We start from the raw sequence: 23,227 nt of genomic DNA, 5'->3' as shown, positions 1-23,227 counted from the left end.
CTGGGGAAGGGTCTGGAGCACAATGATGAGGAACAGCTGAGGGAACTGGGTTTGTCTAGCCTGGAGAAAAAGGAACTCAGGGGAGACCTTTTCACTCTCTACAGTTACTTACAAGGAGATGGTAGCCAGGTGGGGGTTGGTCTCTTCTCCCAAGTGAAAAGTGACAGGAGAAGTGGAAATGGCTTCAAGTTGTGCCAGGGGAGGCTTAGATGGGATATTAGAAATATTTTTTCACCAAAACAGTTGCCAAACATGGGAGCAGACTGCCCAGGAAAGCAGTTGAGTTACCATCCCTGGAGGTATTTAATGATGTGTGGATATGGCACTTGAGGGCATAACCTAGAGGCATATTTAGCAATGCTGGGCTAACAATTGGACTTGATCATCTTAGAGAACTTTTCCAACCTAAACTATTCTATGACTCTAAACTAAAAGTAGCAATATTCAACATTTCAAGATCTGCCTTCCTAATGGCAGGGATGCATAAGCATTTGAACACCTATGGGCCACAGGCAACCCTGTCTAAAGCACGGCAGGAGTTATTTCTGAAAGGATGTCTTCACTCTGACACCTGGGAGAAGTATGACTGTTGCATACATGACAGGGACATGTCATGGCCATGCAATCTGAGTCTCCTATTCATCCCCACTCACCACTGAAATAGCCAGCACTGTTGTCATAATTTTCAGAGCAATTGCTGCCATAAATAAGGATTTCAGTTGCAATCAGGATCTCAGAAACAGTCTATTAGCATGATCTTCCTTCAGGTAAAGGAAGACATTTGCCCTCCCAGTAGGTGCTAGGAGAGAAATTGCTTTCCCAATAAACAGTAGAGAGTGACAATGACGTGATGCAAGGTGCACCAAAGTCATGGGTGCCCAGACATTGTCCTACCCAAGCACCTCCCTAATAATATTTTGCTGACAAGAAGCACATTCATGCCAGGACTGTGGTCTAGAAATGGCTTCTCCCATGGCCATTTCATCAGAAAACTTAGTAGATTTTTGCAATTTTTTTTTCCTTAACTTTTACCTTCTTTTCTACCCTGGAGCACACTTCCACAGACTTTTTGAATATTTTTCACCTTATCAGTCCCTTCATGGAGACCATGTCTTGTGGTATGGGGCTGTTCTGTTCCCACAGCACATAAGGGCTTAGTTTATCAGGAACTGAAATTTTTAACTTAAGATCAGTATATGCAAGATCTGGTGAAATTTAGTATCATATGATACACAAGAGGTCAAATCAGATGATCTAGTAGTCCCTTCTGGCATCATATCTACAAAATATATATGTAATGTAATAGAAAAGTATATCATATTATTGACTTACAGCAAAATTATTATGATATATATCTGGCCATAACACTGTAGCAGATCAATATAGTCCATTAGTGTGCAGATTATTTAGCTTTTAACATTGCTTTTCAAAAGGATTATTTTTTGTGTTTATACTCTGAGTTTGCTGCTGAGCAAAGAACCCAGATCTGGGGTCAGAAATATGTGGTACCAAATATGCAGACTTGACAAGAATAATGCATTTGTTTATGACATTGATGGTAGAAGATTTATTGTGTTCTTGACTATTCATTTCTCCTTTTTTATGCCCTTAGATTTTGTAAATAATATGGTAGGTATTTTCAGGGTCATCACCTAGCAACCTTAACTGTTAGTTTAAATAAAAGGCCTGATTCTTTACAGAATCCTGCAGAGTTTGGGGCTTAGCACTGAATGTTGCTGAGCCAAAGGAAAACAAATGGGGCATCCTCATCTCTTTTCATTCAAACAACCTTGCACTGTGGCTCTAAAATATTGCCAGACAGATGCAGAATGTTTCTGTGGCTGGAGTATGCACTGAACTGAGAGCAAATCTAATGCAATCAAAGAAAAAACACTAGAGAAGGTAATTTTCTTCAACATTTTTTACTACTGGAAGTATAGCAGTTTTACTAATGAGCTTCACCACAAATATTCACAGTTACAAGTAAAAAAAAAAAAACAGCACAAAGAGACTGAGATACTTCTATTAAACTGCCAAGTAGCTCACTGAAAGCCAGCCCAGGAGGTTGGGAAGATGTGTAAACACAAATAAACAACAGATATGCTGCAAATTAATTTTCAATACTCTTCCATATGTGCTTTCTAAGTCTAAACATTTACATGCAAAGCCACCAAGAGTTCATTTGGGTCTCAGAAGACAGTACTCCTCCCTCTCTTTACCCTTCCCTCCCATCTTGCTGAGAGATGTATTACATCCCAAAATACTACAGCTGTGACAAAATACCTTTTGCCCATTCTCCCTGTTTTCTAGGCATTAAAAGAGGCAATAAATTATCCTCTTCAACTACTCACACCATGCAAGGTTAAACATTTTCACCCTTAAAAGAATAGGGTTCTATGTATTGTAGATACACAGAACCCTATTCTTTTAAGTTTAATGTGAGTTTATACGCATTCCTTAATATTAAATACGATTAATCTACTGAATCAGAACTTAATGAATGCTGTTCTTTTCATATCAATAATGAATCCACTCAAGTACACTGGATTACTTAGAACAGGGTCATGTCTGATTTCTAGCACTTTTTTGTGGATATTAAAAATACGTGCTCCTCATCCAAACAAAGCTTTTAGAGCCCAAGGCACTCTTACCTGTTAGAACCCTTGAGCCTCCTTTGACAAGAAATGAAAATTCATACAGAAATCAGTTTTTTAGTTTATAGTTGCTTTGGTACTTTGGGCCTTACAAGTCCATTTCATGCTTCAAGTGCCAGCTGATATTTCAAACAAAGCTTTTAGGTCAATACTGTATTTTAAATACAAGCTTTTTATCTCGAGAATTTTAACTGTTATTTGAAAGCCAATATATTTATATCCTTTTTATTTTTTGTTAAGATTAAAATTTTACTATGCTTTAAGGGTACATACCTTTAACTCTCCAATAGAAGACAGAAGTCCTGCCCCATAAGCACGCAGTTGTCCTTCTTGCTTGCAAAGGCCAAATTCAATTGTAAAGAAATAGCACTGTAAAATATACAGATATTCAGTTCAAATAGTATAGTAGCAAACAGGCACTTCAGCAATAACAATCAGTACCATATTCACTTGCCTGTCCCACTTCTTTAGAATTACCTACTTCGAATATAATCTCAGATAACGTGTATTATTGCTGCTAAGTAATTTAAATGTCATGTTCAGCAGTAAGGAAGCTTTGCACAAACATTTGGGATTTTGTTCTTTGTCTGGGTACACAAGCAGCTCATAGGAATGGCCAGTTAGGAACAGACAACAAGATCAGTTTTAGGTGTCAAAGGTGCTGATAGTAACCTACAGAGGTTTTTGAAACCTTCAGAAATAAATGAGATGCCTCAAAACAGAACCCTGCAAGGTAGTTAGTCTGACTGTCTAGGAGTGTCTGAAGATCTCTAAGATGTAGTTCAGAGCACTCAGTTTTAAGCTCAATCTGATATCACTTTAAAGTCTGAAACATACTTGAGTTGTCTTGAGTTAAAATTAATTTACTTATATGTATGTGCTTAAGAGCTTCCTTGAGTTGAAGCCTTAGTCTTCACTAGATTTTATTCTGTCATAAATAAAGAACGAATATGGCATTTGGCTTCTTAAATTTCTTAAATTTTAATATAATTTTCTTTCTTTGCAGAAAGAAAATTATATTCAGTCAAATGAATTCACTTGAATGATAACAATTGTTTTTTAGGTCTACATTCTATCAGGTAACGTATCTGACCTGTAAAACTGATGACAAGCTGTGAAAAGAGATTGTTTAAGTCAACATAACAGTACTGTATCTAACTTTGCTGTACCCACCTAACAAAGTTAAATGTTAGGAAGATCATAAGAAGCACTGACAGCCTACTGTCCACTAAATGCTAAAGTCACTTCTGCTCTTATGGTACTGAATATTACTTGGTTTTTTTCACAACACATCACATGCTTTTTGATATTAGATCAAAGAGTTGATATTAAGATAGTAACTATTTCTACACATGAAGGTTTTAGGAAGTTGAGTTCTAAGTTATACAAAAATATTGCACACGTATTCACACATATCCCTATATATGTTTCTGCTTGTTACATCATCTGACAATTTCAGGTTTTTGCACAAAGGAGCATAATTCCACTGAACCTAGAAGATTTATATGTCTTTGCAGGAGATATGAATTTAGGATTAGGAATTACCCAATATTTTGTACTAAATTTAATTTTTTTAAGTAACTTCAGAATACATCCTAATACAATGTTGGGATTTTTCCCATTCCCCTCCTCCTTAACTCCCAACTCTTCCAGACTGGGTTTCATATTAAATATAGAAGACCACAAATTAACAGCTCTTTTAAGTTCAACAAATCTTTAAAAATTCAGAAATTATTAATTGCTTAGCCTCATAAAAGTCTCTGTACAGCTAGCAATTCACACAGCATAGCACTATGCAGAAGGGTATAATAAAAAAAACCAATAAAAACTGATGAGCCCCATGTCTGATCCAAACCTGCTCAGTCAGCTGAGAAGAAGGAACCAGTGGCAGAGACTTCAAACCTCTCAAGTCTGATTGCATTACAGTAGTCAAATGCAGAGATATCCATAAAGGAAGGTGAAAGCACAACATCATCAAATAAAACAAAGATACAAACCCAAAAAAATCAAATTTCCACCTCTGGCTTTGCTACTGACTCAGGTAAATCAAGCTGGTATAAAATTTTTCAGTACATCAGCTGATGCCACCACTGAGGAGGCAGGCAAGACAACTGGTTTCCCAAAATATTGTCACAGGGACAAACAGCCGATAAGACAAAATGACAAAGGCATCACAGAAGTAGTAAGCAAAGGTGAGAGACCTATCACAAAGAGTACAAATTTCGCTTCCCTCCCTAAGTATTTTGCCAGAAGATCTATCAGTAAGCCACAGTCCTGCTTGTACACATGCTGACACAGCTAGAAACTAACTACTCAGCTTTACACTTAAATCCTACTAGCACCTTTGAATTTGTCCCCTCTTCCTCAGGGTTCCATAAAGGAATCTATCAGGTACTAGTTCTTATGCTGCTAATATTAACGTTCTGATGGACATAGAGCAGGATTAGACTCCTGATAAAACACAGTGATCATGTTCAGTTTCATTTTTAAGACCAACAGCAGCTAAAAGGATCTGATGTTTATACATTTTAGATTTGTAAGAGCTGCACTTAGTGCCCACACATGGGGCACCTCTACTGTTGACCTTTCTTAGGCTGAAGAAGACCAAACCAATGTTATGCTGCTCCCAGGAGAAAGTCAAATGCCCGCTAAGCAATCTACAGGGCCAGCAGAGGGAAGGAGGAGAAACGTTCTCCACTCCTCTGAGGATGTGCACTCTGTGGCCTGGAAAGCACAGAAGGCAGAGGAGCTAACACAGGCACTGGAGAGAGCAATCCCTGCTGTCCAAGGTGAGCACTATCCACGAGACAGGTAGGACTTGATTCCACTTCCTCCTTGATGGATAGACAGTACTTAAAGAGGGAGCTTCTTTTGCATTGGTTCAAAAATTATTATAATTGTTACTGTAATAAAAGGGAGTCATATTCATGAGCTAAGGCTTGCTGGTGAGAGCCAATCTTTACTATTTATAAGACTTGTACTCTCAGTGTAACTAACTAAAATAAAACACATAAATGGCAATGTGTCTGCCTACTACTAACTTGTGATATCAAACTGCAGCATTAAGAAAAGCCTTCCAAATTAAAAGCTGATTTATAAATTTGCCACATGCAACAACTACAATTTTGTCTTTAAGAGTGCCCTGCTTAGCCAAGAAAATGCAAAGCTCACCCAATGCTGCCATCTTCAGATCGGTACTCAGCAATACACGATTCTCCCACAGGTCTGCTCACACCTGCAAAGGTGGCTCAGTGCACTAGAGTTTGCAGGCTTTGGTAAGTTGTGTTCCCAAGCCTACAAGCATCCAGGCATACTGATAAGGAGTTTAAATATTAACTAGGAAGTGACACCTTTTATAGGCCAAACACATTGATACCCCAGTAAACGTGTCTCTGTATGGTAAACTACAGTTGTGATATTCTATATTACACACAGGATAAGCGCACTGGAGTGGGAATAATTGAACAAAGCAGTGGCATCTTTTGAAGCCTCATTTGAAGACAAATTTGATTATTACACTGCTGTTACATGTAGGCTGGTGAATGCAGGCACAAACAGGGTCATCCAGGCTCTCCTGGTCTGATTTGAAATCTTGGACTTGTCTCTGGCATACTCCCTAGACTGTAGTCTCAGATATTTGGTTCCTCTAAAACTACAGCAACAACTGTACTTTACTTTCATGTCCACCTCACCTTTGGGGTGAAGTGTGTATTTGCTATAATTAAAGATAGGCTCTTGAAGTAGGAAAGGTGGCTTTCCATGTTGTATAAATTCTGAAGTTCTCAAAGAGCCTTTAAGTAAAATGCTGCTCTGTTAGTCAAATCAGCAAAATGAGATGAGGAATCAAAATGCCAAATGAGGGATAGAAATAATTTTTGTACCAAGTGGCATCAATCAAGACTGTGCCAGGAGCACAAGACTGTCTTCAGTATCATTTAATTCTATTTCTCTTATTTATTCAAAAATATATGAAAGATACTTTACAGTCATGCTCATGAAACATTATTTAATGGGTTCAAAATTATTGAACAGATGCATGGAAGAAAATCCAATTAAGGGCTATAAAACACTAATATAGCAGATTTCTTCCCTCAGAGCCCTCGAATCAAAAGTCATTGGCAAGTAAAGCAGTAGATCAGGAAAATACCACCGTATGGCTTTCGACATATGCTGTCCTACAGACGTCTGCAGTTGCCTGGGTCAGAGACAAGATACTGGGGTAGCTTGTCTGGCCAAGTGTGTATGTGATTTTAGGAGCCAGACCAGTTGTCCTGCTATTGGTAGGAAAGACATAGAGAACATCAAGCCCTGGCAAACTCCAAACCTGGTCTCCAGGGTAAACACAGTGTCTCTTCTTTGTATTCAGATACTGCCCTGCATTATAAACTGGACTACCATAAGAAAAAGAAAAAACCAGTGACAGCTATGACAGCTAACAGAAAAAATCGTTATTGGAGAGTGCTTAGATATTTTCAAAGGCAGGAAAAAAAGGTCTGATAGGCTCAATTCTCCTCACCTGTCTGGTTTCTAAGTCTTTGAAAATCCCTTCTCACAGCACATCATTTTGCATTTGAGAATCTCCCTCCTGGGATCTGTGCAAAGAACTTGCGCATAGTGTTGAGTCCTAGTGTCACAGAGTCAGTAGTAAAAAATCTGACTTGTTCATAAAAAGGCCTTTCAAACCATTCCACTTTGCTTCATTTTCTTATGGTATAGCTGGAGACCGATACTTGTGTCACTTGGCAATTTTCAGCACAAAGTATAGCATGAGATTTTATCTGTTTTCTGAAAGGACCTTATGAAAATGTTGTCAGGATGAGTCCTGAGAACACCAAGTATGTCAAGAGCTAATTCACTTGTGCTCCCTTGTGGCACTTGTGGCACAAGTGGGGAAGAATGAGAGATTGTGTAATTGCACAACTGCAATCCTGATACATGGGCAGAAGATTCCCCACCACATGAACTGCCCACGTCATGGGCTTACAGCCCCAGGCTGATGTGTAATAGCACAAACAATCACTTTATGTGCATATAAAATTAGTTGCCCTGAAGACAATACAACTATTAATATATGTAAGTACTTGAAAGACCAGCGCCAAATAAATACCCTTGAGAAAATATATTTACCTTGTTTCTACAGGATTTCAGATTTCAAAGGATATTTGAATGTACCACTCATTCAAATGCATGTGATATGTTCACAATATGCAGAGATTAATTCCTTTTTCTTTAGGAGTCCTTTGGTATTTTTGCTCTAAAAATATCCACCTAGAGATTAAATCTCTCATATAGTTGTAATTATCTCATAAATAAATAATTATATACCACTGAAAGACTTTTAAAAATCCCATTGTTGGAAATTAATCCTAAGAATTAATGAAATAAAAGTGTTTTCATTCCCCCTGTAAAAGGTGCTCAAATTGCAAGCAACTCTCAACTCAGAAATATATGTGACTCTCATTTGTGCTTTCTTTCTTCATTCAGAGCTGGTGCAAATAAATTTTTGAATAGTTGCTTATTTTTCAATCTCAAAAACATCAATAGTCACAAAAAAAGAAAAACCAAAACACAGCTGGCATTTCACATTTGACTGAATTATTCAAAATTCAGTGTGTTGAGTAGTATCAGGAATGCTCTACTACAAGAAACAGATAGATGTAACAAAGGTAACCCAGGCAACTAGCCAATGCAGCCCAGTGTTGGAGCCCAGACCTCAAGCAATACCAGCTATTTGACAGCTATTCATGTGGGAACATTACTGAGCAGAAATGCAGGGAGATTTCTGAACAACAAATACATCGCATGATGAGCTTGTGAATAGATCAAAAGCAGAGGAGTAAAATTCGATAGCCAAGTCTTATTATAGGTGATTCACTTATCTCCAACAAAGGCAGTGACCCTATTCACAACCAACAGCATTTCTAAATAAAAAAAACAAAGTTTAATTCTTCAGATTTACCTTGAAGAATTTTTTTTAGTCTGCCACTTTGAAAAGCATTTAGGCTCAGTGAAATGAGGTTTCCTTCACGGATTGCAAAGTGAATATTTTTAACAATAGCCTCCTTTTTCCCCTCATCTTGCTTCTTCACATTCAGACCTTTCACTAAGGGTGAATGCTTGGAACAATCTCTTTCTAAACAATAGTTTGAGCAGAAGTGGTGCTGCTCATTAGAGCACTCTGGGATAGACACATACCAGCCTTCACATTTCTGTTGACAGTCACAGCACACAGTACCACTACATGCAAATTCCTCTAATGCAAGGCTTGACGCACTCAGAGAAAGCATGGCCTATAGTGAGCTCAGCAAGGCTTAACCCATCGTGAATATTTTGAAATTATGCTTGTTTTTCCAGGAGTTTCTGCAGAAAAATTCATAATGGCAACCAAAATAAAATTATCATCATGCATTTGTTAGGGAGCAGAAAATGTACCTACCTCAAGCAGCACAAGTAAAGAGGTAACACTATAGCTCCAACACTGGGGAGCCTAGCTAAGACAATGTGTATGGCAGCTGCCAACCTTGCAGGTGCAATATGACTTCCAGAATGAGACCTGGAGAACACTCCTACTAACAATTTTGTGTCTCTTGAGAGAATATTTCTGTTGTTCATTCTCACATGAAGGAGGCCCTCTTGCTGCTCTAAAGAGCAAGCAGAGAAAGAGGAGGATGAAGCACTTCTGGGATTTTTCTGCTGCTGCAAAAGTTAGTTCCCACATAGCTGAAGTCACGTAATATCCCACTCCATGTTTGAATTACTTCAGAATAATGTGAACTTAGGTTTGCTCTGTGCAAAGATGATGTCTGTCCAGCCCACTCATTTTATCTCAGTCAAAAACCCTGGAGCTCTTTGGGTGGGTGAGGAATCAGGAACTTACGCAGAAAATCTGGTGTTTCCTGGCAGGGCAGCAATTCCCTTTCACCAAAGCTAGTGGTCACAGAGATGGGGCAAAAAATCAATGCCCCAAAAAGCACACTTGCTCAACACTGCCAGAAAAAGAACTCCAAGTTTTTTCAACTAACAGTGCTGAAGCTTAATATGCAGCTAAGAAGATGAGATCACTGAAACTAGAAACTGCTGCTTAGATAATTGTTAAACATAAGTCATTGAAGCCCTAATGCTTTGCCCTTCCTCCTTCCCCTTCCCTGTCATTTGACTCTTATCTAGAACAACTTCTAAAACCTGCGGGTTTAGGGTTTATTAATTTCATGTGGAGTTATTAAGAAAAAATGATGTGCAATAATGAGCCATTTCCTTTCCACTTTATTTTACAGCATATAACACGAATTCACATTCAGTGCTCCCTATTTTAGCTGAAGAGAGTATTCGCTCATTTCTTTTTCATGTTGTTGGTTCAAATTTCAGTCATCCTGAGATTTCACACAGCTAACATAACAGGGACAGTGAGGTTTTTTGACATGCTAGCAGGGACTACACAAGATGGGGTCCTCTGAAAGTGATTTTTTAAAAAAAAAGAAACAGCTGAGCATATCACAGCTGTTCAACCACACTCTTCAGTCTATGCTGCCTCCTATGACACAGTGGTTCATTAAGATGCTTCAAAATTCACAGGCTGCAAGAAGGGACTGTCTTTACATCTTTTCCATTCCTATTTTACCCCTCCTTGTCCTGCTACTCTTACAGATGAGGACTTGGCACTAACACAATCTATCAAAGCAAGAATGGTCCTGATTTGCTAGGGTACAGGGGCCAGGGCTAGCACTCCACAGTGCTCTCCTCAGCCTTGTGGCTTATGCTGCAGCTTGGAGAGTACGATTCCTCCAGCAAAGAGCCAGGGACTTGAACAATGACAGGAGGCATCACAAAAGTGAGAGAAAATTTGAAACAAATACACATACAAAGAGATCATTTGTCAGTCCTTTGCCTGACAGCATACTCATTTCATGGGTCAATGACCGTAGGACTGTTACCCCAAATTGTGAACTGCCTTGCTTAGAAGAATATCCAGAAAATAGACAAGAACCACCTCAGACATTTTTCTTCCCCCAGCATCCAGAGCCAGGATCTCTACAGAAGCCGAGCTCAGTTCTCAGGACGTATTTACCACAGTTACCTGTAGACCTCAGCCCCAGTCCAGCATTTTTTGTCCTTCTCTAAAAAGGCCATCTTCCACACCACAGCAAGCATGCTAAGCAGGCGACTCGGAAGAGAAAGCATAAACTTGCAGCCCTCCATGAAATACTCTTCAGGATGGGGAGGGAGAGTTCATCCTTTTGAAAATGCTGCAGTGCTCCAAGGAAACAACAAAAGGGGGAAACTGGCAGAGGATTCTCTTGTGCTTATCCTGGGAGAAGCTTTAGACAGACTGGCTAAGTAAATCCAGAGATTATCAAGTCGCAAAGGTGAAGCAACTAATCACAGCACAGGCTACCCTCACTCTTTTTATGAGCACAGAGTTTACTGAACCACTGCCCTGTGCCAGTCCACTGTCAGAATTCATTACTCCAAGCTGTGAGGCCTCTTTACAAACTACCCTGGAGACAGACCCCCGGTGTCCTCCCTAACAGGCATTCCCCTGGGGAGGGCACCAGGCTCATGTGGTGCTTCACCGGACGCCATTCCCTGAAGCAGGCTGTGTCCTTGCTAATTGCCAGGCCAATTACTGCCTGTGACGGCTGTACTGCAGGGAGTGATGCAGGAGAGCCACTGAGCCTCCCATGCCATTTCAGCCAAGAAGGAGTATGAGCTTCTGGTGTTCAGGATCAGCTGCAAAACTCCTAATGTATCTACCAATGAGGGGAGGCTATATCTTCAGAAAGGGGAGCAGCCTCCTGGGGCTGAAAGAATATCAGACCTTTTTCAAGTTCTGTAACTGTGGGGGCCAAAAACATATTGAGAGAAGAGACAGGGACAACTGGCCAGTAAAGTTTAAAAATTCTAATTTCAAGGGAAAAAAACCACTATTTCTTCACAGTCATAATTATTTCATATTTATGTCTGAAGATCAAAAAAGAGTTAGGATTTCATTCCAAAATTACCACCATCCACACTAATTTTTGAAACATTTTTAAAAGAAAATTGTTATTGTATCTATTTACTGAAAACTGATTTAATAGCTGACTTGTTTTCAAACATCATGATTTCTAACAGCAACACTGCATTTAAACTCAATGTTCTTTTAATCACATAATGCCAAGGGACTCCCAAAAGCTTTTGTTACTCTTAATGCATTAACTCAACCTGCTTTGCAAAAAAGAAGCAAAAAAGATAGTAGGCATAAGCACAAAAGTGGAAGTTCTATTCATGTCAAGCTGACAGACAGATCAAAGAAGAAAAGTAGCTCAGGAAATTTTAAATATCTATTAATTTTGCTACTAAAAATATATCCAAATTGAAGATGTTTTTCACAGCCCCAAACAAAATCTTTTTCAAGTATAGTTGAGCACCTTCTTGCAGCACTCTGATTTTCAGCAGTGAGGGCATATAAAATGAATCCATCACAACCACAGAGTAGTCAACTGAGTCACCACTGACTTACGTGCCAGCAGTGTGTTAAAACAAAGCAAATCACATGAACATGTATTCAGCAAGGTGGAAAAAATATACTGAGCAAATACCTGTGAGCAGAGAGGTTGTGGCTATTCACTGTACCAAAGTCAAAGGAATTTACAGGAATTTTTGGTGTGGAAGTGACTTACCAAATGTGAAGATCACTCCAAAATTTTCACTAGAGATCAGATTCCCATGGATATGCAAGAATTCTATGCTTATATAGGTCCTAAATTCATTGCAGATATATAGTATATATCTGTATATAAGCTAACATGCTTATTAAAAGATGAAAAATTAATCCTGTAAAGGTGTTTACATTTGAGAGATGTAAAATGTATTGTTAAACTATAATTTTAGCTACTTTTATGTAGTCAAACTATATAATTATTACAATTACAGCCTACTGATTCAAGGTAGGGAACAAAAATCTCCAGGGGAAAAAAAAGAGTAGTACACTTTACAGGGAAAAAAATCATAATCTGTGAGTACCTACACTTTCCAGCGTGTCTTGAAAAAGCTGAGCTCAAACTGCTTTATCTAGCACTATTAGTAGATACCATCTTTGTGAATGTCTATAGAAAGTTTTCTATAAGGTACAGAATATATGAAACTTACAGCTCGACACTGAAACAAGGTTCTTCAGTCTAAACTAATGCTATGTCTGATGCAAAAACAGAGAATAAGACAGTGCAGGGGTTGTTCAAAGGTGCCTGAAAGGGCACCACCATATTGAAATTCTGTTGACCTTGCACTGCAACAATTTCAGCCACAGCTGGAATCAAACCAAAACAGCCAAAACTGACAGTCACAAGGCCCTTCTCTGTAACCTTGTCTTTGGCTTCAACAATGCTTTCAGGTTTAGAATATTTGCTTTAGCTTTCCAAAATCATCCACAAATAAAGCAAAATCCTTTATGCAATAACTTCAGAAGGCCTGCTAGCTTTAAGAAGTAGCTAACAGAATTTGTTGCGTGCTGTGCTATGCAAGTTTGGACAAAGGAAGAGACAACTTAAAAATCACGTGTCCTGCAGAATCAATTCAATCCTCACAGAAACCCTCATTTCTAAATAAGACGTTTTGGAAATAAATGATAAAAATTAATTTTACAGCAACAAATTCTTGTGACTTTTATTTGCACGTGTACAACTCTACATCTTTTAAGAGATAGTACACATGGAAATGAGGTTAGCATTTAGCTCATAGACCTAGCTTATTGAAGGCAATGGCAAACTTGCCTCCTAGCCCTCTGTAGCAGCCGCATTGGACTTATAAATATAAAATTAAGCTATACTTGCAAAATTATTTTGGTAGATCACTCAAAAGTACCTCAATTAAAAATTTATGGGACCGTATTCCATCCAGCACTTTGATGCCATTTGATAGAAAGGTGACGACAGGCATAAGAGCCGCTTCCCAAGTTGCAGCATTAAGGAATAAAGCCCTTGGCATAGTTACAGATGCCAGAAGTATTTTGTCTTACTTGCATGCTTTAATCCATGCATACAAAGAAAGCTCTCAAACATGCTGGGTGAGATAATTAGACTGAGCATATGAGGTATGTCCAGTCCTGTGGCTGTGAACATTAAGTTGGCACCTGTTCAACTCTGTACAGGTATGTATTTTAAAACTCTTTCAATAGGGTACTATTTGGATTATGCATAATAGCCACATGTATGAATGTCCTTTTGGAAGCAAAATTACTTACTGAACTATCCCAGAAAAAAGAACAGTGAACAGTTTGAGGACATCAGTGAGGCAGCCTCTGGAGTGCTGTGTCCAGTTTTGAGTTCCCCAGTATAAGAGATGGAGTTCCTGAAGCAAGTTCAGCAGCAAAAGGTGAAGATGACTGAGGGACTCAAGAGCATCTCTCTTATGAGGAGAGACTGAGGGAGCTGGGCCTGTTCAGCCTTGAAAGGAAATGACTGAGAGGGGGCCACATCAGTGTCCATCAGTATCTGAAGGCAGGGTGTCAAGAGGAGGTTTCCAGGCTCTTCTCAGTGGTGCCCAGCAACAGGACAAGAGGCAATGGGCAGAAACTGAAGCACAGGAAGTTCCACCTGAATTTGAGGAAGAACTTTACTCTGGGGGTAACCGTGCACTGAAACACATTGCTTGGAGAGGCCATGGAGTCTCCCTCACAGGAGACATTCAAAAACCATCTGGAACACAACTTTTTGCCATGTGATCCAGGATGACCCCTCTTGAGCAGGGAGGTTGGACCAGATGATCCATTGTGGCCCCTCCCAACCCGACCCATTCTATGATACTTTGTGATTACACAAAGTGTTTGCTTTCTGCCCGAGTGCAGAATTTCCTGGCTTCCTTCTCCTGATGGGGGTCACTGACCCCTGAAATGAGGGTTGGGTATGCAGGGTAGCAGCCATGGTTGCACAGCACAATGCAGCAGGATGCACAGATCCCTGAGAAAAGGAAGCCTGGAGTTGGCCCATCCAACACCACTGTGTGTCCCAGCCAGGTAACCAGACAGCTGCATTCAGGGAGCTGCTCCTAAGGGAACCTTCCCTGCAGTCACCAAAGCTATTTTTGCACAGCACTCCTCAGCAGTTCTGGCTCCATGGAACGCATGGGTAAAGCCAACTCCTCCACCTTTGTACCCACAGCACATTCCCTCAGTCCTAAGCGAGACCTAAACATGGCTGAAATGAGCTGCCACACACTGAACTCCTTCATTTCCCCATATACCTGTGTGCTGCTGCTGGAAGAAGTCCATGTCTTGTACAAATGACTTAAATAATGTGTTACAGTGTGAACAATACCTACACAGAGCCCAGGATTCTCACTTTCCTTCTGCACACTGCTGAAAGCACAGGGACAGTCAGGAACAGCAGCAGCAATATATTCCAAACCTTTTCTTTATTGCTCTTTTCCCACTTGATATTTAAACCTTTATTCCTGTAACTTATGATTGATTTGCTAGTAGTTGTTACCCAAAATGTTTGTCTTATTATTGCTCACTGGAAGCTTATGCTGGATACTTCCTTTTTTTCTGGTTATGTATGTTCTATAAAAGACACTTTATATTTTTTTGCTAATACATTATCAACTCTAGGTCAAAAGAGAAAACAAATATGCAAAAAATCCTATCAAAATTCATAGACTCCTTTCTCAACTGGATCCAACACTGAATTGGAAGATGCTTGCCACATGCATGCACTCCTAAATTCCACAATTTTTTTTTTCCTAAGCTATTTTTCAGGCTCACTTTCATTACTACTGTAGCAGAGCAAATGTTTAGAGTGTGAGCTATTGAACTACTGGCAAAGATTATTATTGCAGAATCTGCAATTTCTTAATGAAAATGAAGTTGCTTCTGAAAATAAACAAACGTAATTAGCAAGCCAGTCCTGTGTGAAATTTGCACCATTCTCTTGTTAACCTCTATGTCAAAATGCATTACTTGTGTGCATGAAAATTTGCATTTGCAGTTCAGTAACCTCACAGATTATGATCTAACCACTTTTGGAAACAAAATGCTACGAGAAATAAAAGCAAACCCAGTCTCTGGCTGCAATTTGTTATTTTAATAGAGCCTTTATCTTTAGCGTTTCTAACTGCTTCGGGCTTGATCTTCATAAATCACATCCTGTCTAAAATAAACTATATTATTTCTACAGTAAAGTTTCTAATTTCTTCCCTGCTCCCAGTTAAGTCAAATTAGCTCTCTCTCGCATCTAGCTTCCTCATTACTGGGCTGGGCCCAAGGATACATATTTATTAGTACTTTACAGAACAACACTGTTTCTAGTTATTTGTGAGCACAAAATTTTGTCTGCCAGGACAACATGATATCCTTTCAAGAAGTAGGTTACTGACTTGACCAACTGGGCACCCTTGTAGCAACAGGTGAGCCCTCTTTCATCTTAGCTTTGAGAGACCCAGTCTAGAGCACAAGGTTTTTCTCTCCAAGAGTAACACACCCTGTGTTGACCTACCCCTTTCTAATCACACGCTGGAGGGACTCATATCCTTGTACAGAGATGCAAGATGGATCCACAGATTCCTACTTTCCTTCTGCATCCAGCCTATTTCTTTCATCCCTAAGCAACAACTTGTGTCAGCTGTACAACACCAGGTCCAGTCTTCCCATCATGCAAAAGGTCCACACTTTTACAGAAAGCACATCCAAAACTGACTTGACTCCACAGTGCTACTCTTAATTAAAACTCAAGTGACTGATATATCCTTTTTCTTTTCCAGTTCTAGCTGGAAAGGGTTCAGGGGAGGAATAACATTCTCAATAGCATGAGGATGTTATTCCTCAGTCCAAATTATTGGTTTCCTACCCAGGGAAGAGAGAACTAAGCAAGAATATGCGTTCTGTAGTCCTGATGGCATAGACAAAGCCTCCAGGAATGATTTGATCTCTTCATATTAAAAAAACTAGTAGGAATCAGGTTCAAAGCAATAAAATGAGACAGTTCACCAGACAGTGAATAGTTGAGCCATAGAACTCATTGACAAAGTTACTGCAGGTACTAGAAATGTATGTGTCTTCAAACGTAAACAGCTGTCTCTGGACAGAAATTCTTTCAAGATAATGAGATACATAGAAGCCACATTTGGGAGAACAAGAGCTCTTCAAGTTCCTGATTGGTAAGAAGCTCAGAAAACATTTTAAAATAATAAGACATGCTCATCCTGTTCTTTCATCTCCCCATAGCAGCTATTTATGACGGGCACAAGTCACCAGCCATGGCCCTGACCAGCACAGCAATTCTTACAGATACAAACCTGGAAACAGACTCTCCATACCCAGAAAAAAAGGCCTTAGCAGAGTGCCACAAATCCTGCAGAAAATATTGAGCATTAGCTCCCAATTCCAGTAATGGAACTCTTCAATCTGGAGTGCTAGTTTAAAGCTGGTTAAGTATCTCTGCTGATATTTTTCTTCTTGAGCCACAAATGTTTGACAGAATGACTGTAAAAATGCACTCTAGGAGACCACTGCAGTATTCTAGAATATTAAATATTGATCCCTGGGACCTACAGTTGTTTTTTTCCCCCCTTAGTCCTGTTTTGTGATGTATGTGCTATCTTTTTTGCCCACCTTTTTGATTATGCATAATGTAGGATGGACTTCAATTCAGTGCTTCAGCTACTTTATTGAAAAGCATTGCTGAAGCAAACCCTTAAAAATGGAGACCATTACTTTTTATTAATTCCTTTAGAACATTTTTCAGAGCAAGCCCACAAATTACAGAATGGTTTTAGAGCAGCAGTCAGTGAGCCCAGCAGCACCTCACCAAACAAATTAATAAGCTATCTTTTACTCCTCATTCAAACACACCTGTGAGACTTTTTAATGGTCAAGAAAGCCACAAAATTTCATCTGCTTCTGCTCCTTGTTAAAGTTTCAGGTTTCACACTTGGGCGATTTCCAAACACATCTTCATACAGATGGTTTTGCCTGGTCAAAGTCAGGAACAGAAACATTTCCCAGGCCACCTACTGATGAACAGTACAGATCACAGCATAATAGGACAATGTCTGTCTATAGTGATCCATCATACCTGATTTCAACTTTATTGTCCTCACTTTTACCCTGGGAATTGATTCATCTCCCTTAAGTGACATAGAGCCCCAATCAGAGTAAATTCATGTCTCCTGTAAGCACATCAAAAATTTACTCAAGCAGTTTTAAGTTGTATTCAATCCCAGCAACGCTTCTGCTCCTTTATTCACTAACTACAGGTACAGCTGGAAGTAACACTTTTGCAAGAAACTCCATTATGTCATCACTGGATTTAAGGTACTCACTGTGCCCACTCTTGGCATCTGTCATACATACATGGCATGCAACTGGGACACAGAGAAAAGACTAAGCAAAGATTTGAATGTTAAATTTCAATATGCTCAGTGACTGCCACAGCTTCTGGGTTATTATACCAGGTTTCAGTTGGCCAATACATAGCTATTTTTATATGACAGAAGAGCTTCAGCAGGGGAACTGGTCACAGATTTACAATTATGGTTAGTTGCCTATGAATCATTTCACAACTACAAATGAGAAACACACAGGTGGTCTTGATTTTTTAAATGTACTGTGGAATTGTTCGAAATCTCAGATTTTCCTCTCAGCTCCATTTGCTCATCCATGGAGGAAGACAGCAAGCCAGTTCACAAAATGTACTTTCAGCCTAGCAGTACTAAACAGCCCCTATGGGAAATCTAATCTGTTATTTGTGAAGACAAGAGACTATTCTATCTAGCGAGACCACAAATGCCGAGTCTTCCCTAAGTTACCAAATGCTATTCAGTCTTTATCCAAAATGCTCCTGTTTCTTCCATTCTGGTTATCTCCTCAGCAAACATAATGGAGAACTGGTCTAAATTATGTGCCAGATCTTCAGTGTGGGAAAAGGACTAGAAAGATGTCAACAAGACCAGAAAATTCTGAGGGAAGCCAAGCAGGTAAAGTCACAAGAATTACCACAACCCAGAGAGGTGGTTCTGAATGCTGTTTTTAAGCCAGTATATAATTTTAAAACACTTTTTTTGTGATCCATACACAGATAAGTTAAAGTTAGCTTTAAAAATGAACTGTTGGCCTCAGTCACCATCCAGGCAAGGTAGAATTTTTAGATTAATAACAAGCCTGAAATACACTTACAAGATCTCATCACATAAAATTCCTTCAAATTTAAAAGCAATTTTTGTTCTCCCTGTAAAGGAGAGCAGCCAGAACTAAAGAAATGTCTTGATTTCTACTGTCCCATGCTGTTAAAATACAAGATCAAATATTATCAAGAAAGATGAAAAGGTGGAAGTTTTACAGTTCTAAAGAACTGAATGTTTAAATGTAACTTCCAGTGAGAAACGACTGGGAAAAAACGTAGTGGACCTAATTAGACCCTAATGACCAAATTCTTAGATGGAAAGATTTGGTGATGAACTGTGTGAAAAAGACACTCTGCTAACGCCTTTTCTAAACTGCCACCCACTGAATTTCACCTACACAAGCACATCCTATACTGCATCTTGAAAGGGGTAACTTGAGCTGTGTTGAAACAACTAAGCAGGAGTCAGGAGTGATTTCTGCCATTAGCAAGATAGGCAGGCTCCTGCTTAGCAACTTGAAGCTTTACAAAGACAGCTCCCATGTCCACAAATTACAAGTTGACACTGAAATGTAAATCTAGATGCATTTTTTGGTATAATTTTCCTGACAAAACCTTATGTTATGTGCTGTTAAATGTTGTAAATGATATACTATATAAATTAGTCGAAACACCTCATGTCAAGTCCTCTCTACAGTTTACGGTTTGATAGGTAAGCAGAAAAGAGACTTTTTTATTTCTGTACTATGTGAAAATAGAAAGACCAGACAGGCTGAAAAATCAGGTCAAAAGCAGTTTTAGAAAATCAATCAGAACAGGACAAGATATGAGTAATAATGATAATAATAATTATAACCAAGTCATGTATGGCCAATATTGTATTTCCTCAACCAGGAATTGCATTATACCACACCCCACGAAAAGAAGTGACTGGTGCAAATATTTTGCTTTGTTTCAGTAACAATCACTGTCACCTCTTTTTGTGTGTCTTTCCTTTCTTACTCTCCTAAAAGATTGTAAATGAAAATGAAATCTCTCAACAAACCACTACAAAGACAGTCTTTTGGCTCTTTCAGTATTCCACTCTCATGACAAAGCAGAAGCAATTCCTTTCTTCTTTCCCACATCTGACTACAAGACCCCAAGAGGATGAAGGGAACTTGCACACTGCCTTTTCAGCTCTCTTCCCCTGCAGCCATTCTTCTCCCTCCAGCTGGCCAGCACCAGGGCCCCTGGTGCAATGAGCTCCTATTTAATTCCTGCCCTCGATGGGACTGCACAGACATGACTAATTGCAATTTACAAAACACTTCTACTCTGCCCAGGCACCAGGCTACAGCTTGCTCTACATCCAGTGTGTCAGCCCTGCAGGGACAAAAACATCAGACATTTCCTTTGCAGCTCATGGCAGGGCACAAAGAGCAGATCTATCAAAGCTGATACACGGTGTCTTTTTGAGACTAGAATGGCACAAAAGATTATGAAATCACCTGTAATAATTCTTCTCTTTCTGGTCTGAATTCCTAAGAGGCGCTTTCCTCTCTTCCTAATGCCGTTGTCCTCCCTGTAATGGCTCAGCACTTAATGTCACTATCTTTTGAAACAGGTCAGGCTAATGGCAAGCTTGCTTTGGGCATATTGATTCAAGCTCATTAATATGCATAATCTCTCTCCATTCGTTTCTCTATTTACTTTGAAGTTGCCTCACTGGAACCTGCAATGCTTTTCTGTGTTAAGACTCTTGGCTGGCATTTCTCAGCTTGCTGCGTCTGTTTTTTTATCTAGGATGGAAATGGGACTGAATGCTGCAAAATTTAGTCAATGGCACCTCAGGTGACATTTGGTGCCCAGCTGAATGAATTTCTTGGCCTCCTCACCCTCACCACTGAGAGGTATTCTTTCTACTTGCTCTCAAGTTGGCTGTTTACAGTGCACATTTTCGGGCAAGTAACATCCCCGCAATTGTCAAGCATCTGCCCCAGGGGAGCATAGGCCCTCATTGTGCTTCTACAAAAAATAACACCGCCAGACTCTAAATGTTTCTTCTACCTGAAAGAGCTATTTCCAGCATGGGGGGAGAAATCAGCTTTGACTCAGATATCAGATTCTCAGTGTGATAAGGGAAAGTGATTCAGCTGTCTTCTTTTATTTTTTGCTTTATGATTCAGGAGCAGCTCATTGTTCAGATGACACAGTCAGTCATAACTTGGTACTTCTGTGAGGGAGGAGGAGTACAATCATTTATATAATATTCAGAGGTCACTTGATATTAATATCTCTACCCAAACAGCCCAGTACCAACATTTTCCTCTGCAACAGGCCCACGTCATCCGAGGTTATTTTGGGCTGAAATATTTGGGCATACCATTTTCCTCAAAGTACTTTCAGGGACAGCCAGTTAGGTAGTTTCTCCTGAGACTGCATGTTATGGCAAGGTGAGTTGGTTTCCTACTAAGTCCCTTCCAAGTATACGTGGAAGTATGCACTCAACTCTCATGATTCCTCTCTACAAACAACAGTTCCTTCTCCACAGACATCCATTAGAAAAACAAGGAACACACACAGGACCATATGAGAGGACTTGGCCATGATGAAGACATGGAGCCTGTCTAAGGACTGAAAACAGTTTGTTAAATTTAGTGGCTGCTTCTGGAAGGAGGAAGAAGATTCAAATCAAACAGGATTCCAATCAAACACCTTTTTTGGCAGATAGGACTCTAAGCCTCTGCTAAGACTGCACATCAAAACTTCTGCAGTTTAATTGAACCTAATTGGACTCTGCATCCAACAATTCTTTCCAAGCCTTTAAATCCCCATTGTACATGTGAAGAAGAGCAGCAGTATACTGCAAGATTTTAAAGTAACCAATTCCCCTGCTCAATCTCACAGAATTTTTCAGAGGATCAAATGTTTAAATGTGGAGCACTATAAATATGGAGGTTTTTAATCCAATATCATTCTTCAAATTATTTGCTGCATTAGTTTTAACAGGAAACACCAAAGGAAATATACAGTAAGTCAAAACAACTGAACAAAACAAGTGGTAAAGACCAGTGGTCACAAATCTATGTCAGGATGCAAAGAGCTGCATCCCAGTTCCTGGAATGTGGCAATAGAGCAGGGCTGACAGGTGCTCAGGGGCAGAGAGTCATGACAGCTAGACAGGGCTCCTCTCACAAAGGTCATGAAAGCTCCAGCCTCAGCAGCATCTAACAGCTTTAACACACAGACAGCTCACACTGCCTGCTGGCTTGAGATCACATGATGCAAGAGAGAATCCATCTCCCAGCTGCTGGCTGAGGCACTTGGTCTTAATCTAGATCTACTGCTGCACAGCCTTGGCTCAGTAACTGCATATTCTCCAAGGGGAGCAGCAGGCAAGGATGCAATGTCGTCTTAAAATCCATCAGACCCTGGAATACAATTAAGAGCTGCAAAACTGAACAGTGAGTACAGAAATATCAATGCTAAGAGCCAAAGTGGCCACCTGTGGAGATGCTTACAGTCTAGAGATCAGAGCACACATCAAAACACTTTATGTTTTGGTTTTTTTCCAAGTTTACCTTACTTACTCATTTCCAGCACCTTAAAGAAGACAAAATTAATCTCAGCTAGCCCTGAAAATTGGTGATTATGGAAAATAAAAATTGAAATTGATTACTTAGTGTGATCAGCTTTGGTCTTCTAAAAACAATGGAAAAACACCTAAAGCTCTGATTGTCAAACTGTAGTCATCCGAACCTGAAAATGTAGTCAGCTTTTATATGACAATGCACATCAGTTCATCAGCAAAAAAGGAGGAGAGATGAGAGAGCATGCCACAAAAAGATTTTGACTCACAGTGGCTAATTTCTGAACATCTTCATCAGATGCTCCCAGTGAAGCAAGTCCTATCTCTTGTGAAAACTGTGCAAATTTGGGATCAGCAAGCAGAGGCACATGTCCCAAGAGTTCATGGCATGTATCCCTAAGGGAATGGAAATGAAAAGAGAGTCATTACAGAAATTAATACCATAATAATTCCATAATTATTTTGACATAAGGCATTTTACAGGGGCCTGACCCCAACCTTACAATGAAACATAGTTTTTACAGTGTAGCTCTTCTCTGTGTATACAGTTTGTGTGTAGGTAGAAACACACACATTTGCTTCTGTTAAATAGATTATATACCATTTAACCCCAGCTGTTCCATGATTTGCTCATCATTTCCAGATTGAGTGGAAGAGTCTGATCACTGCAATCTTTCAGACTTGCTATCATGGAGACTGAACTGCCCAGAGGAAAGCCAGCTGTCCCACAAGTACAGTTTTCAGCTTTTCTGTCCGTATAAATCAAAATCCAACACATTCCCTCTTCCTCTTGTCCATTCTTCTTTCTGTAATTGGGTAGCACTCCACATCAAGCATTTTGCCACCTGCCCCCAGAAATATGGGGCAATATTTTCAGAGGCTTCTGTGCGCCTAATTTCTCATTTAGTCAT

At 39.6% G+C, this 23,227-nt stretch overlaps 1 protein-coding gene across 1 annotated transcript in view; it reads right to left on the bottom strand.

Annotated features, from left to right (window-relative positions):
* The window catches only part of TPH2 (tryptophan hydroxylase 2), a 50,011-nt gene that overhangs the window by 5,620 nt on the left and 21,164 nt on the right, over positions 1-23,227 (bottom strand). Inside the window, exons 8-9 of the mRNA XM_030238233.2 lie at positions 22,586-22,712; positions 2,928-3,023 (exon numbers count right to left, since the gene is read on the bottom strand). Of these exons, the coding sequence (XP_030094093.1) occupies positions 2,928-3,023; positions 22,586-22,712 (223 nt within the window). The remainder of the gene's footprint in view (positions 1-2,927; positions 3,024-22,585; positions 22,713-23,227) is intronic.

The sequence above is a fragment of the Serinus canaria genome, chromosome 1A, assembly GCF_022539315.1.
Source record: "Serinus canaria isolate serCan28SL12 chromosome 1A, serCan2020, whole genome shotgun sequence".
Lineage (NCBI taxonomy): Eukaryota > Metazoa > Chordata > Aves > Passeriformes > Fringillidae > Serinus > Serinus canaria.
Note: the sequence above shows the minus strand (reverse complement) of the source record. Positions and strands in the feature narration are given on the sequence as shown.